At 35.0% G+C, this 13193-nt stretch overlaps 1 protein-coding gene and 1 non-coding gene across 2 annotated transcripts; both read left to right on the forward strand.

Moving 5' to 3' along the window:
- LOC120074435 (proteasome inhibitor-like protein) lies at positions 1–4315 on the forward strand. The gene is made up of 9 exons (XM_039027554.2): positions 1–375; positions 459–636; positions 731–874; positions 1305–1439; positions 2224–2301; positions 3310–3344; positions 3425–3485; positions 3585–3662; positions 3940–4315. The coding sequence occupies exons 1-9, from the start codon at positions 201–203 to the stop codon at positions 4010–4012; spliced, it is 957 nt and encodes a 318-aa protein (XP_038883482.1). The 5' UTR covers positions 1–200; the 3' UTR covers positions 4013–4315.
- Positions 4316–5186: 871 nt separating this feature from the next.
- On the forward strand, positions 5187–5259 carry TRNAA-AGC (transfer RNA alanine (anticodon AGC)). The gene has a single exon. It is a non-coding gene; the product is annotated as a tRNA-Ala (tRNA).
- The last annotated feature ends 7934 nt before the right edge of the window (positions 5260–13193 follow it).

The raw sequence follows: 13193 nt of genomic DNA on the forward strand, positions 1-13193 counted from the left end.
GGGACAAAAACATATTTTTCCCCAAAATTTACTTGAAACTAATAGCAACTCATTAATGACTTAAAACTTTTCTTGCTACCAAAGTCATTTAGACGTGTCCCCTTCACTTGCACGCTCGCTCGGTTTCTCTCTTTCGTTTTGGTCCGTCGGAATTCAATTCAATTCCAGAAGAACAAAGAATCTGCAAAACCGACACAAAAATGGTGAACGAGCAATCGGTTATGGCCGTCATCAGGGCAACTAGGGCTAGCTTTCGCAATGACTATGACAAGGTCGCGTTTGCCGTTCACGCCACATTTCTCGCCTCCGGCTTCGTGCTGACTGCCACCGGACCTTCTGCTTTTACTGAGGCCGCCTTTTCTTCTCCCTCAACGGGTATGACTTCTTTCTGCATTGACAACAACACTTTAGATTTCTTCCCATGTTTAGTATTTCTGAGTCTTTGATTGGGGGTTTAGATGAAGTTAGTATCGAGGGCTGGAACGAATTAGAGGATGAATACGCATACATTTACGCAAACCTTGAAAAGGATGCTAATTGGAAGAAGGTGATAGTCAAGTGCCTGGTTATGAACGGGAAATTGCTTATTGATGCCTTGATTGATAAGAATTCGGAGCCGCTGCATCTTGAAATCGAGTAAGCTCTCCCGGATCTTTGTTTATTTTGGAAAATGAGTAAATTTTCCTGTTTCGAGATTTAATTTCGTTTTTTTGTTCTTTTTAATTTTTAGCGTTGAAGAAATCGTCAATCCGAATGGGGGAAGTAACTATTCAACGCAGTACAGAAATCTGGATAAACTGGTGAAACGCTTGGACTTGGAAATATTGTCTAAATTGGATGGTTCTTCAAAAGCTACGACAAGCAATCCTGCAAGGTAGTGATTATACGTACGTTGTTTTCATTATTCATTTTTACTGAAGTTATTAAGAGGCATTTTGGTGTACCTACTACGATTAATCTTTCTGTGATTCTTATTCATTGGCGTGTTATGTTATACTTATGAATCGAATTTAAGTTACCCTTTTGTTTTGAAAGCTACACACAATTTGCTCATGCTGCTGAATTTTGAGTTCACGTTCATGCGTTACCTCTTCAAAATTGTTTTAGGATGTTGCAATATCCTTAGTTTCTTATGTTGAGTTAATATTCGGTTTATAAAGATTTGATCTTTCCTATGGAACTCAAATGACAGTCAGTTGATCCCATTTCTAGTATTCACGTGACCTGGTATGGAAAAAATCTATGCCTCTGGCAATTGTACTTTAATATGATTCTTTGCATTCTACATGTTTTGTGATTTGCAGGGCAGAGAGTAGTGAAAGATCATCTGCAGTTGTAAATGAGCCCGCTTCTGGAATCCCTGAGACTCGTAGTCCCCCATCGAATATGCCTCTTTATGGAATTCCCCAGCGTCCTGGTCCACTGATTGATCCTTCAGGGTCTCTATCTCTATGTCTTCACACATCTGCACTCACAGAATATCATGGCATAATTTTAGAAATATGTTGGGTCTTGACTTGAAGTTTTTAACTATTATATACTACCATGGTTTTAGATTTGTGTTGGGTGCCATTATCACTGTCTTGTGCCCCTAACATTCAAATTTGCTAGTATTTAAGTTTCGAACAGTAATTTGAATGCCATTTTTCTTTATGAAATTTTCATGATACCATGCTTTCCCCTTCATGGGTAGATCACACCAGGGAGAGGAAAGATCTGTGTGATTTTAGCTTCGGGCACCATGCTTGTGTTAAAAATGATAACGATCACTGGTCATGCTTTCATTGCATGTGATGGTTTTCTCAACCTTCGAGAGATCTAAATCTAACATAACTGATTAGTTCCCACCTTTTCTGTTAGCATGATATGGTTCCTTTCACTCTCAGGCCTGATACCCATAAGAAACTGTCAATTTGGCATAATTTGATATTACTCTTATTTTGCTGAATTTATTCTGCCACTTCAAACAGAAACCAGTTCCTCTTAGCATTTATATGCTGTGATTAGTTTGACACAAGAAGGTGCTGTTTTCCTTTGTGATGGTCGAATGTTTAGTAATATTTATTGGCTAGGATTTTGTGTCTTTTGTCCAATCCTTGCAGACAATGTTAACTATCAATTTAGAATCATGACTAAGATTCCTTACAAATAATTTAGCTATGAGTCTGTATCACATGAGTGAGTTGACATAGTCTGAACGTGGCTGATTTTTTGCTCTCTCAGAGTTGTAATTCCTCCTATTAATCCCTTTGGTGGTGGCGATCTTTTCCCTGGACCTGGTGCTGGAATGTACCCCGCTAGGTAATTTATTTAAATTCATCGATAATCTTTGTATATGTGGCTGTTGTAGGCATGGTTGTTAAAAGCGTCTGATACAATGGAGAGAAATCGATACAGATTGCGAGTGTGAATCGAAAATAATAAGAATCATACGATTTCAAAGTTGAATCATGTGAATCGTTTCAAGAATCGGATTTTCTGATTCAAGAAATACCAAAAAGTGAAGAAAGAAAACGACGACGACAAAAAAATACCTCGTGGACGTTGGATGTTGCGTTACTAGCCGGAGAAGACAATGTATAGTTGTCGGTGATTAAAAGAAAAAAGAAAGGGAAAAAGAAACAGAGACCTGCATTGGTGCAAAGCAGTCACGAAGAACAAAGCAGACAGAAGAAAGAAGAATATGAAGTAGTTGAGACAAATGAAAAAGTTTGAGAGGAGGCGTGAAGAAAGAGTGGAAGTGAAAAGACAAGTGTTGTATGTGTGATTCATATCATTATTCAATATTATTAACCAATTTCAATTTCAAAGCATTAACTCCTTTTTTTTTTTTTTATTATTATTTTTATAATTAATAGTTTAATAAATTCTTCTTTTTCTATCATGTATACAGGTGCAACATAATTGTAATGTGACTCTTCATTTCTTTCCATCCTAACCGTTAGTTAAAATTTTATTCTTTCAAAGAAGTTTTATTGTTTTTAAACTTCAAAGTTTCATACTTATTTTGTAGTTGATTGATGTTCTTTTTATTGGGTGTTTAAAGCTTTGGAGTTAGATATGCTTTCAAATTTATTTTAGGGTTAATTTAATGTTTGGCTAATTATTTCTCTTTGTTGGACTTTGTTATTTATATTTATATTTAAACGTTGTTCATCAAATTAAAACTTACGTACACGATACATTTCCATATGTTATACCTTAAAATTCCATTTCAATACGTGTTCCATTTCACGATTTAACAACCTTAGTTGTAGGTGCAAAATATCATGCTAATTTTGTTTTTGTTTTTCCAATTAATAACTTCAGAGGTGGTTTTAGCGGCGATGGAAGCATGCTTATAGGTTTGTGAATTGTTATTCTCTCTTCTAGTATTAGATTGAAAACAAGCATAATTTCACTCTTTTACAATTTTATAATGCAGGACCTAATGATCCGCGATGGTTTGGAATTGGTAGAGGACCTGGTTTTCAAGGCGGGCAGCCGTGAGTCGATTAGCTCTCTCTCTCTCACGCACACGCGCGCACACACTTTCATCTTTGCATTACAATTGCTGCTAACTCTTAAATTTTCTGAAACAACAGGGGTGTTCCTCCAGGTGCTCGTTTTGATCCATACGGTCCACCTGATGTTCCTGGGTTCGAGCCAAATCGGTTTGTTAGGTATTTGGAATTATCCTTACATTGCCATTTCATATGGTTGCACTCTTTGGTGTTCCTGAGGTCTAAACTTAAATGTTAGATTAATAATTCTCTATTAGCGTTTATCATTTGCTGAATGTTGTGACGACTAAAATCGAACCATGTATCTTAAGGATATAGTAATTAGCCCATATGTCATTCATAGAAAACAATTAGTGTTAGGAGACAACTTTGAAGAAAAAACTAGTTGGACTGGCAGGCTAATTAACTTGGATGTTTCCTCTTCCATTTCTTACAGAAATCCTCGGAGACCAGGAGGAGGGACTCATCCGGACCTGGAGCATTTCGGAGGCGGTTCCGATTTCATATAGTCGGCCATAATGATGAAGCTTCTGAAAGTTAGAAGGTTTAGGGAAAGACAATAAATTTTAGTGATCGATGGTCTATCTATCCTTATGGATGCTTGTATTGAGTTCCTCTCTTGAAGTTCTTTTTTTTGTGTTTTTGGTGGCCTGTAATGACTGTGTATAGTAGTACTGTGAATATGGGAATGGTGTTTACTAAGTTTAAGAATGCTTTTTTGATCGTTACTTGTCTAGTTGTCTTGACACTGTGTTGGACTGATGTAATTTCTCAACTTTCGTAATGTCCCTTCCATTGTCCTTTTGCTACTAGCTTTTGGAATCTTCTCTTGCCTTTGGTTGGTCCTTCACTTGTTCTAATAATACTTTTGATGCCTTGATCTCTGTTTTAGTGGGTCATCCTTTTGGTGGTATTAAACAAATGCTTTGGTTGGCTTTCATTCGTGCCTTCCTTTGGTGCTTATGGGGTGAAAGGAATGGAAGACTTTTTGATGACACTTGTTCTTCTAGTGCTCGTTTTTTAGAACTTGTTTGATCTACTGCTTTTTCTTGGTGTAAATTAACACACCTTTTTGCACAGTTCAATTTATCTTTTCCAATTAGTAATTGGAGATCTTTCTTGTAATATCCTTGCTTGGGGTTTTCCTCTTATATCAATGAAATGTTTCTTTTACCAAAAAAAAAAAAAAAAACTATTAATTCTCTCGATTCAACCTTTTTAACTTCGAGTTGTTCATGTTTGCATTTGGCAGCTATCTCTTTTCATTGTTGTTATTTCATAATAATAAACTAAGAAATTAAAAATTTGAAATGGTCTCGAACAAGAATTGCACACTTGTTAATCTCTAAACAAGTTGTTAATTAAAATCTGAAATTAAAACTTGTTAATTCACTGTCTTAAAATTCTTTACCTTAGCTAAATTTTAATACTTGTTGTATAGGTCCACGAACTTTTATTTCTTAATCTCTAAACGGTAAAAATGTCTTTTATATTTTGAATTTTCACTTTTTTGTTCAAGAGATTTGTGAATTTTAAAAATTATTGAGTAGGTCAAACGATTTATTAGAAAGTCTTAAAGAAATTAGAATTACATTGACCTAATCAAACACGTTCAGAAAAAAAAATCGAAAGTTGCAGAAATTCACATTTTATTATTACATATCTATTGAGCATTCCCATAACGGGGATGTAGCTCAGATGGTAGAGCGCTCGCTTAGCATGCGAGAGGTACGGGGATCGATACCCTGCATCTCCACTTTTTCGTTTATTTTTGGGTTATTTTGTAAACTTAAAATTAAATTAAATTGTAAAGTGTGGGCGTGCCGGAGTGGTTATCGGGCATGGGGCTTTGCAAATTCAATTTCTGTTATATTTATTTATTTGATTAATTTTTTTTTGTTTCCATAGTTTCGTCCCATATTTGATGATTTTCCTCCTTCCAAAAGAATATATATTCTATTATACTTCTAAAATCATGTTTCTGTTTCCATAGTAGTTAGGAATTACAAAAAAAAAAAAAAAAAAAAAAAAAAAAAAATAGTGATACCAAAGTAGAATAGTCAGGTTTCATATTTTCAACTTGTTGGCACTTGGATCTCGTTTATGTTGGGTTTCATTACGAGTGTCTAGTAGTCTTGACCTCTCACTCACTTTTTTTTTTGAATTGATATTTAAACTTGTCCAAACTGACTTATGTAAGAGATCCTCGCACTGGTGTAGTGTTGAGCCTATTATACCCTGATACGTAAGTTTGATAAATTTAGCTAAGCATGAAAAAGAAGTTAAGGTTGACCCTCTCCTTTATGGATTACTTACTCTTTGCCTATGGGGTGGTCGAATTTTTATAAGCTTGTTCTCTGACACACGACTATGGTTACATGTGATAGCAGAATTGTCAAGGGCATTGCGAGACTCGAGGTTGTCCTTTCTTTAATACCTACCTGTGGTTACGTATAACACCGGCTGTGTTAGGGAGATTGTGGGTTTCGAGGTTACAAGACGCTAGATGAGCTTGTGTGGTCAGCTTGAAGATTGAGCTCAACTTGGTTATCCATTGAGCTCATCTAGTCGACTTGAAACTCGAGACTTGATTTTTTTCATTTTGAGATGTACGTTCCCTTATGCCTCCTCCCAATATCTTATGTGTTGGGTCATTTCACAATTTGTGAAGGCCCAACATTTAAGGCCCAAAAATTGACTTTTAGATTATTCTTAAATAATCTTGAAGTCGTCTGTTATTTTGACAGATGAAAATTGAGAGAAGTAAAAATGACAATAAGGAAAAATTAGAACAAAGAAGTCATTTGTACTACAATGTTTTTCAGCTTGTTGGGGTCAATCCATGGTCTAATCGAGCTGAAATTTTGACAACATGTTCTTAATGAAGGTCTTCAATCTGAACGTGGAAATTTCATTTGAAGCTACTTATAGTCAGATACAGTGGATAATTGGTTACTAACATTAAGTGAGATCTTTCTAATTTATTCTTCATTATTGTTGCTCTTATTTGGCAAGTTTGTTAATCTTGAGATATATTTTATGTATGCCTCTAGTTGTAATTAAAGAGAACTCACTGTACCTATTATTTTGATTATAGTAGAGATTTTGAGCTTCAATCCATGGTCTTTTACTCCTCACATTGAGACGGTTTTCCATATTAAAATTGCTTGTGTTCTTACATTAAAATTACTTGTGTTCTTATTTGATTGCTATTGTTGTTATTTCTAGTTGATTAGTATTCTATTAGATTCACAAGAGTGGGATAATTGATCCAAAAGATATAATGTTTATCCCAACAAAGTGGTGTCAGAGTGTTGGTTAATTTAATTGTGATTGTCTTGTGTTGAATATGGATACTAGTTTAGCTAAGATGGTTACCTTTAATGGGTCAAATCATCAAGTTTGGAAAAGAACGATGGAAGATATTTTTATATGAGTGATTTGCATCTTTCAATTTTTTCTGAATAGAAGCCTGTCGATAAAATGAATAAGAAATGAGAATTATGCCATAGGAAAGTGTGTGAGATTATGAGAATTTGGGTAGAAGATAATTTTCTAAACCATATTGGTGAAGAAACTCATGCACAGAACTCTATGGAACAAGCTCGAGTCGCTATGTGCCCCTAAAACTGGTATTAATAAAATGTTTTTGATTAAACAAATGATGAAGTTGAAGTATCAAGATGGAACATCCATGTTAGATCACTTGAATACATTCCAAGATATCATGAATCTGTTATATAGGATGAACATCAAGTTTGAGGATGCTATATACGAGTTATGGGTTCTTGGTACATTGTTAAACTCGTGAGAGATATTAGAATTTCCTTATCGAACTCCGCTCCAAATGGTGTAGTAAGTATGAACATAGTAAAAAGCAGCATATTGAAGGAATAGATGAAAAGAAAGTCATAGGGCTCTTCTTCACACTCAAATTTTCTTGGTACTAAAAAAGGGGGGAGGAGTAAAAACAAAGGTCCGAGGGGTAAAGAAAGAAGCAAAAGTAAAAGTGATCGATTGGCAAATGTTGAGTGTTACCATTGTCATGCGAAAAGACATATAAAGAAGTATTTTCGAAAATTTAAAAGGGACAAGAAAAATGATAAAGACAAGGAAAAGAAGAATGACGATGCTAGTGATGCAGACACAATTACTATAGCCACCAAAGATTCTTACATCGTATTTGACGGTGATGTTATAAATCTTGCTACACAATAGAGCAGATGGGTGATTGACAGTGGAGTCTCAGTGCATGCTACATCAATTAGGGATTTCTTTGCATCCTATACACCTGGTGATTTCGGTAGTATTAGGATGGGTAATGACAAAAAAAAGTAATTGACATCAGAGATATACACTTGGAGAACAATAATAGTTCTAAGCTGATTTTGAAGAATGTGAAACACATTCTTGATATTCGAATGACTTTGATTTCAAAAGGTAAGCTTGATGAAAAAGGTTTCTGCAATACATTCTATAACAGTAAATAGAACTTACTAAAGCCTTTATGATGGTAGCTAAGGAGAGAAATATTCCTCACTATATGATATGGAAGCTAAGATCACTGATTGTGATATAAATACAGTGGATGATGAAGCGAGTGTTGAGCTTTGGAATAAAAGACTCAGTTAGATGAGTGAGAAAGGTTTGAAGATATTAGAAAAAAAAATAATCTTCCTAATATAAAGAGTGCACGCCTAAAAAGTTGTCCTCATTATTTAGCAGGAAAGCAAATAAGAGCCACTTTTAAGGTGTCTCAACATTCAGAAAACCAAATGTACTAGACTTGGTATATTATGATGTGTGTGGTCCTATGAAAATAAAAGCACTTGGAGGTGCATCATATTTTGTGATGTTTATTGATGACCATTCAAGAAAAATATGGGTTTATATCTTGAAGACTAAAGATAAGGTGTTACAAGTGTTTAAATAGTTTCATGTCCTTGTTGAGAGAGAAACTGGTACAAAGTCAAAAGTGTATTAGGATAGATAATATAGGTGACTATTGTGGACCTTTTGTTGAGTATTGTAGAAATCATGATATTTGACATCAAAAGACACCTCCTAAGACTCCTTGGTTAAATGGGATAGCAGAGAGAATGAACAGAGAACCAGTCGAGAGAATGAGATGCTTAAAGGGATTGAATCCCAATGCGGAAGCATTTAAACGTTTTTATCTTTGAATTGGGATTGGAAAAAATCAAAATTAATTTTATAGAATTAAAAGGTTAGGCTCCAATGATTATTTCAAAATCAATTGATCCTTGTTTTACCCTTAGTGAACTAGTAGGGGACCTAATGGACCTACAAATTAAAAGCTCCAATGATTCGAGATTAAGTTAATCAAACTCTTTAATTAATATAATCAATATTAATTAACTATGGGTCACTCCACTAAAGATGTACAACTACAGTCTTCGCACTATAAATATATTTTTGTGTCCATGGATATAACCAATCATCAATAAGTCAATCCTTCAAGAATTGCTCGTAATTACAATTCGGTCAAAATTACCATTTACCCCTGTAACTACATCTTTCTTCTCAAGTCCCACTGATCCTTTAATGAACAATTTGTTTATGGTTCTACTATAAACAAATCCCTCTCGGGCCAATGAGAGGGAGGGGCCCTTTGTTCCAAGCCTAGAGTTAGTACTTAAGAGAGCAATTCATCTACTTTTTCTGAAAGCGAAAAGGAGCGAATTCTATCTTGCGGAGTTATGTTTCAAGCTTTCTACTTGGACAAATCCCCAAAATGGTAGGCTTTTTAAGTCGGTGACTCGGGCCACTCTCACCCATACAAATTAAGGGATTGTCCCTATAGATAGGAGTCCATAACTCACTCAGGATTGAGATCGAGTTACTTATGGTCATATTATGAAATGTTAGTCTCTTCAGCTAATGGTATTATAAAGAGTGATTAATCATTTTTCGGTCTAGTCTTATACAAACTCTTTGTATAGATACCTCTACTCATATGTCCCCATATGAACGATTTGGATCAAATCATGTGTAACACATACAACTTTTGTAACACTTACAATGTGGGTTATATCCGTAGTGTCACCAAGATAAAACATCTAATTTTACCCATATACTGCAGACCTTTTAGGTTATTACTTGAAGACAATCCACTTGTGTGTCTACCACATACTGCTCAAGCTACATAAAATAACTTGGATCTTAGTTTATTGGATTGAGTAAATGCGTTTTAGATGTCGAATAAACTACTGCTTATTTTATTGAATAAATAATTTATATTTACAAATTACAAACTACAAGATCCACGAGATTCATGACACTAAATCCAACAATCTCCCACTTGTCCTAAAACGAGGGTATACTTTATACCCCATAATACTTCTACTTGCCTAGACAAGATGACCCATATCCCGTAGACTTAGACTCTTCAGGTGGCTTGAAAAAACTCTAGCCATGAAGGCCTTTGTAAATGGATAAGCAACATTGTGCTATGAAGCAATCTTCGTGATGATCTCGTCTCCCCGTTGCACAATCTTCCATATGAGATGATACTTGTGCTCGATATGCTTTCCTCTCTTATGGCTCCAAGGCTCCTTGGAGTTTGCCATAACATCACTATTATCATAGTATAGGCTGAAGGCCTATAACGAGGGCATAAAACAAGGGCATACTTTATACCAACAATCTCCCACTTGTCCTAAAACGAGGGTATACTTTATACCCCATAATACTCCTACTTGCCTAGACAAGATGACTCATATCCCATAGACTCAAACTCTTCAGGTGGCTTGAAAAAACTCTAGCCATGAAGGCCTTCATAAATGGATAAGCAACGTTGTGCTCTGAAGCAATCTTTGTGATTATCTCGTCTCCCCGTTGCACAATCTTCTATATGAGATGATACTTGCACTTGATATACTTTCCTCTCTTATGGCTCCAAGACTCCTTGGAGTTTTTTTATAACACCACTATTATCATAATATAGGCTGATTGACATTGACATATTTGGAATCACTTCCAAGCCTGTCAAAACTTTCTAACCCAAACAGCTTCTTTTGCAGCTATATACTCTGCTTCCATGGTAAAGTAAGCAATACAATCTTTCTTAATGTTACACCATACTATAGCCCTTTGTTAAGAGTGAACACTGATCCTGATGCAGATTTTCTAGAATCATTATTTATATAAAAATAAGAGTCAGTGTATCTTATAAGGATTAAATCTTTAGCACCATACATAAGTATATAGTTTCTTGTTCTCCTAAGATACTTGAGAATAATTTTAACCGTCATCCAGCGATCAAATATTGGATTAGATTGATATCTATTGACTATTCCCACCGCATAGCAAATATCTGACCTAGTACACAATATGACATAGATGATGATATCTACTATAGATGCATATATAGGGAATCTGTCTTATCTTTTCAACCTCTTGAGGTGTCGTAGGACACTATTCCTTAGACAGGATTATTTCATGTTTGAAAGGTAATAAACCCTTCTTGGAATTCTGCATCGAATACCTGACAAGCATTTTATCGATATACGATGACTGTGACAAGGCTAGCATTTTGTTATTATGATCTTTAATGAACTGGATCCTTAAAAAAAAAACGTGCTTCACCCAAATCTTTCATTTGAAATTGTGCAACCAACCATTTTTTAACATTATTCAATAAGCCTACTTCATTCCTAATGAATAGGATATCATCCATATATAATACTAAAAAAGCTACTAAACTATTAATGATTTTTTTATATACACAAGGTTCATCAATATTCTGGTCAAAGCCATAAGATTTAATCATAGTATTAAATCTTATTTTCTAAGATCGAGATGCTTTCTTTAATCCATAGATAGACCGATTAAGCTTGCAAACTTTTTGCTTTTGACCATGTAGATATTTTTATCAAGGTTACCATTCAAAATGGCAGCCTTGACGTCCATATGTCATATTTCATAGTCATAATATGTGGCAATAGACAAGAGAATATATATAGAGACTTTAACATGACAACATGTGAGCAAGTTTCATCATAATCCACTCCTTCAACCTAGGTATGTCCTTTTACCACTAGTTTAGCTTTAAAGGTTTACACCTTTCCATTCTACACATTTCTTCCTCTTGTAGATCCATTTACAACCTATAGGCTTTACCCTATCAGGTTGATCTACAAGATCCCAGACTTGATTGAAACACATTGAATCTATCTCAGGATTCGTGACTTTAGTCCATTCATCTTTGTCCACATCACCCATTGCCTGGTTATAGATTAATGGATCTTTGACACCAACATTTGGTATGACAACTTAAGTTTCTATTAAACCCATATAGTGAGAAGGTTAGGTAATAAATCTTCCACTACATCGAAGCTCCCTTAATTCTTAAGAAGAATGTGATTGACTAGATGAAACAACATCAACACCCTTTGTGAAGTGTTGGGTTCTTCAACAACTCTTATTGAAGTTTCAGTAGTTTCATTGGAAAGTTCATTCGATACGATTCCACTTCTTGGTTTATGCTCCATAATGTAGTCTACCTCCAAGAAAGTAGCATTTGTCGATATGAACACTTTATTCTCTTTTGGATCATAAAAGAGACCACCTATCGTTTCTTTTGAGTAGCCTATAAATAGGCATAACTTTGAACGTAGTTTCAATTTCTTTGGGTTAGCCACTGGCACATGGGTCGGATGCCCCCAAATCTTGAGTTGTCCTAAACTACTTTTAGGTCCTCTCCATAATTCAAAAGGTGTTTCAAAAACACTTTTGGATGGAATTTGGTCCAAAAAATAGGTTGTAGTCACCATTGCATAACCCTATAACGAATTAGATAGAGAAGCATAACTCATCATCGATCAAACTGTGTCTAACAATTATGGAATGACATATCTATATACTCTCCACCTCGATCTGATCGAAGTGCTTTTATCTTTTTACCCAATAAACTCTCAACTTCAACCTTATATTTCTTGACTTTTCAAGTGTATCAAACTTATGTTGTAATAGGTAAACGTACCCAAATCTAGAATAGTCATCTGTAAAAGTGATGAAGTATTCATACCTTCCTCTTGACTTAATATTTAATTGGATCATAAAGGTCTGAACGTAAGAATTCTAAGGCCTCTTTGGTTCTTAGGGGTGCAAGCTCACATCGCCCAAACTGACAGAACCGCCCAAACCAATCAAAACTGCGGTGATACGATGTTGGTTCTTATGGAATATGAAGCATGCAATGGAAGCAATTAAAATTAATAAGCACTCTAATTACATTTAACTTGAGTTTTAAAAGCATGCACAACCAAATTTCCAAAAGAGGGTTTCATTGAAAACATACCTTTGAAGAATTCCTCCAATTTCAAGCTGCTCCTCACGAATTCTCAGCTTCAAATCTTCAGTGAACCACCAAGAGATCTTCTTTACTATTCTCAGCCTTGAATTTGAGTAGTGGAATTCAAGATTGAATTGAATTTGATAAGAATTAGTGAGGGTTTGAGAAGATGATGAATTTCTCCAGATTCCTCTCAAAATCTATTATTCAATTCCCTTCCATTTATGAAATTAGAGAGTTTTTATGAGATATTCACTAGCAAACACTAATTTTGGCAACAATTGACACTTCAATTGAAATAAGTTGGTGGCCTAGATGTTGGATTTAGAAAGAATCCACCAAACCATCAAATTTTCTGGATTTTTCCACTAACA

The sequence above is a fragment of the Benincasa hispida genome, chromosome 3 (genome assembly GCF_027475165.1).
Source record: "Benincasa hispida cultivar pf3 chromosome 3, pf3_genome.v1.1, whole genome shotgun sequence".
Taxonomy (NCBI): domain Eukaryota; kingdom Viridiplantae; phylum Streptophyta; class Magnoliopsida; order Cucurbitales; family Cucurbitaceae; genus Benincasa; species Benincasa hispida.

Coding starts and splice junctions, on each gene's coding strand:
- LOC120074435 (XM_039027554.2), top strand. CDS start 201: ATGGTGAACGAGCAATCGGTTATGGCCGTCATCAGGGCAACTAGGGCT. Junction 875..1,304: donor ACGACAAGCAATCCTGCAAG/GTAGTGATTATA, acceptor TGTGATTTGCAG/GGCAGAGAGTAGTGAAAGAT. Junction 3,345..3,424: donor CGATGGAAGCATGCTTATAG/GTTTGTGAATTG, acceptor TTTATAATGCAG/GACCTAATGATCCGCGATGG.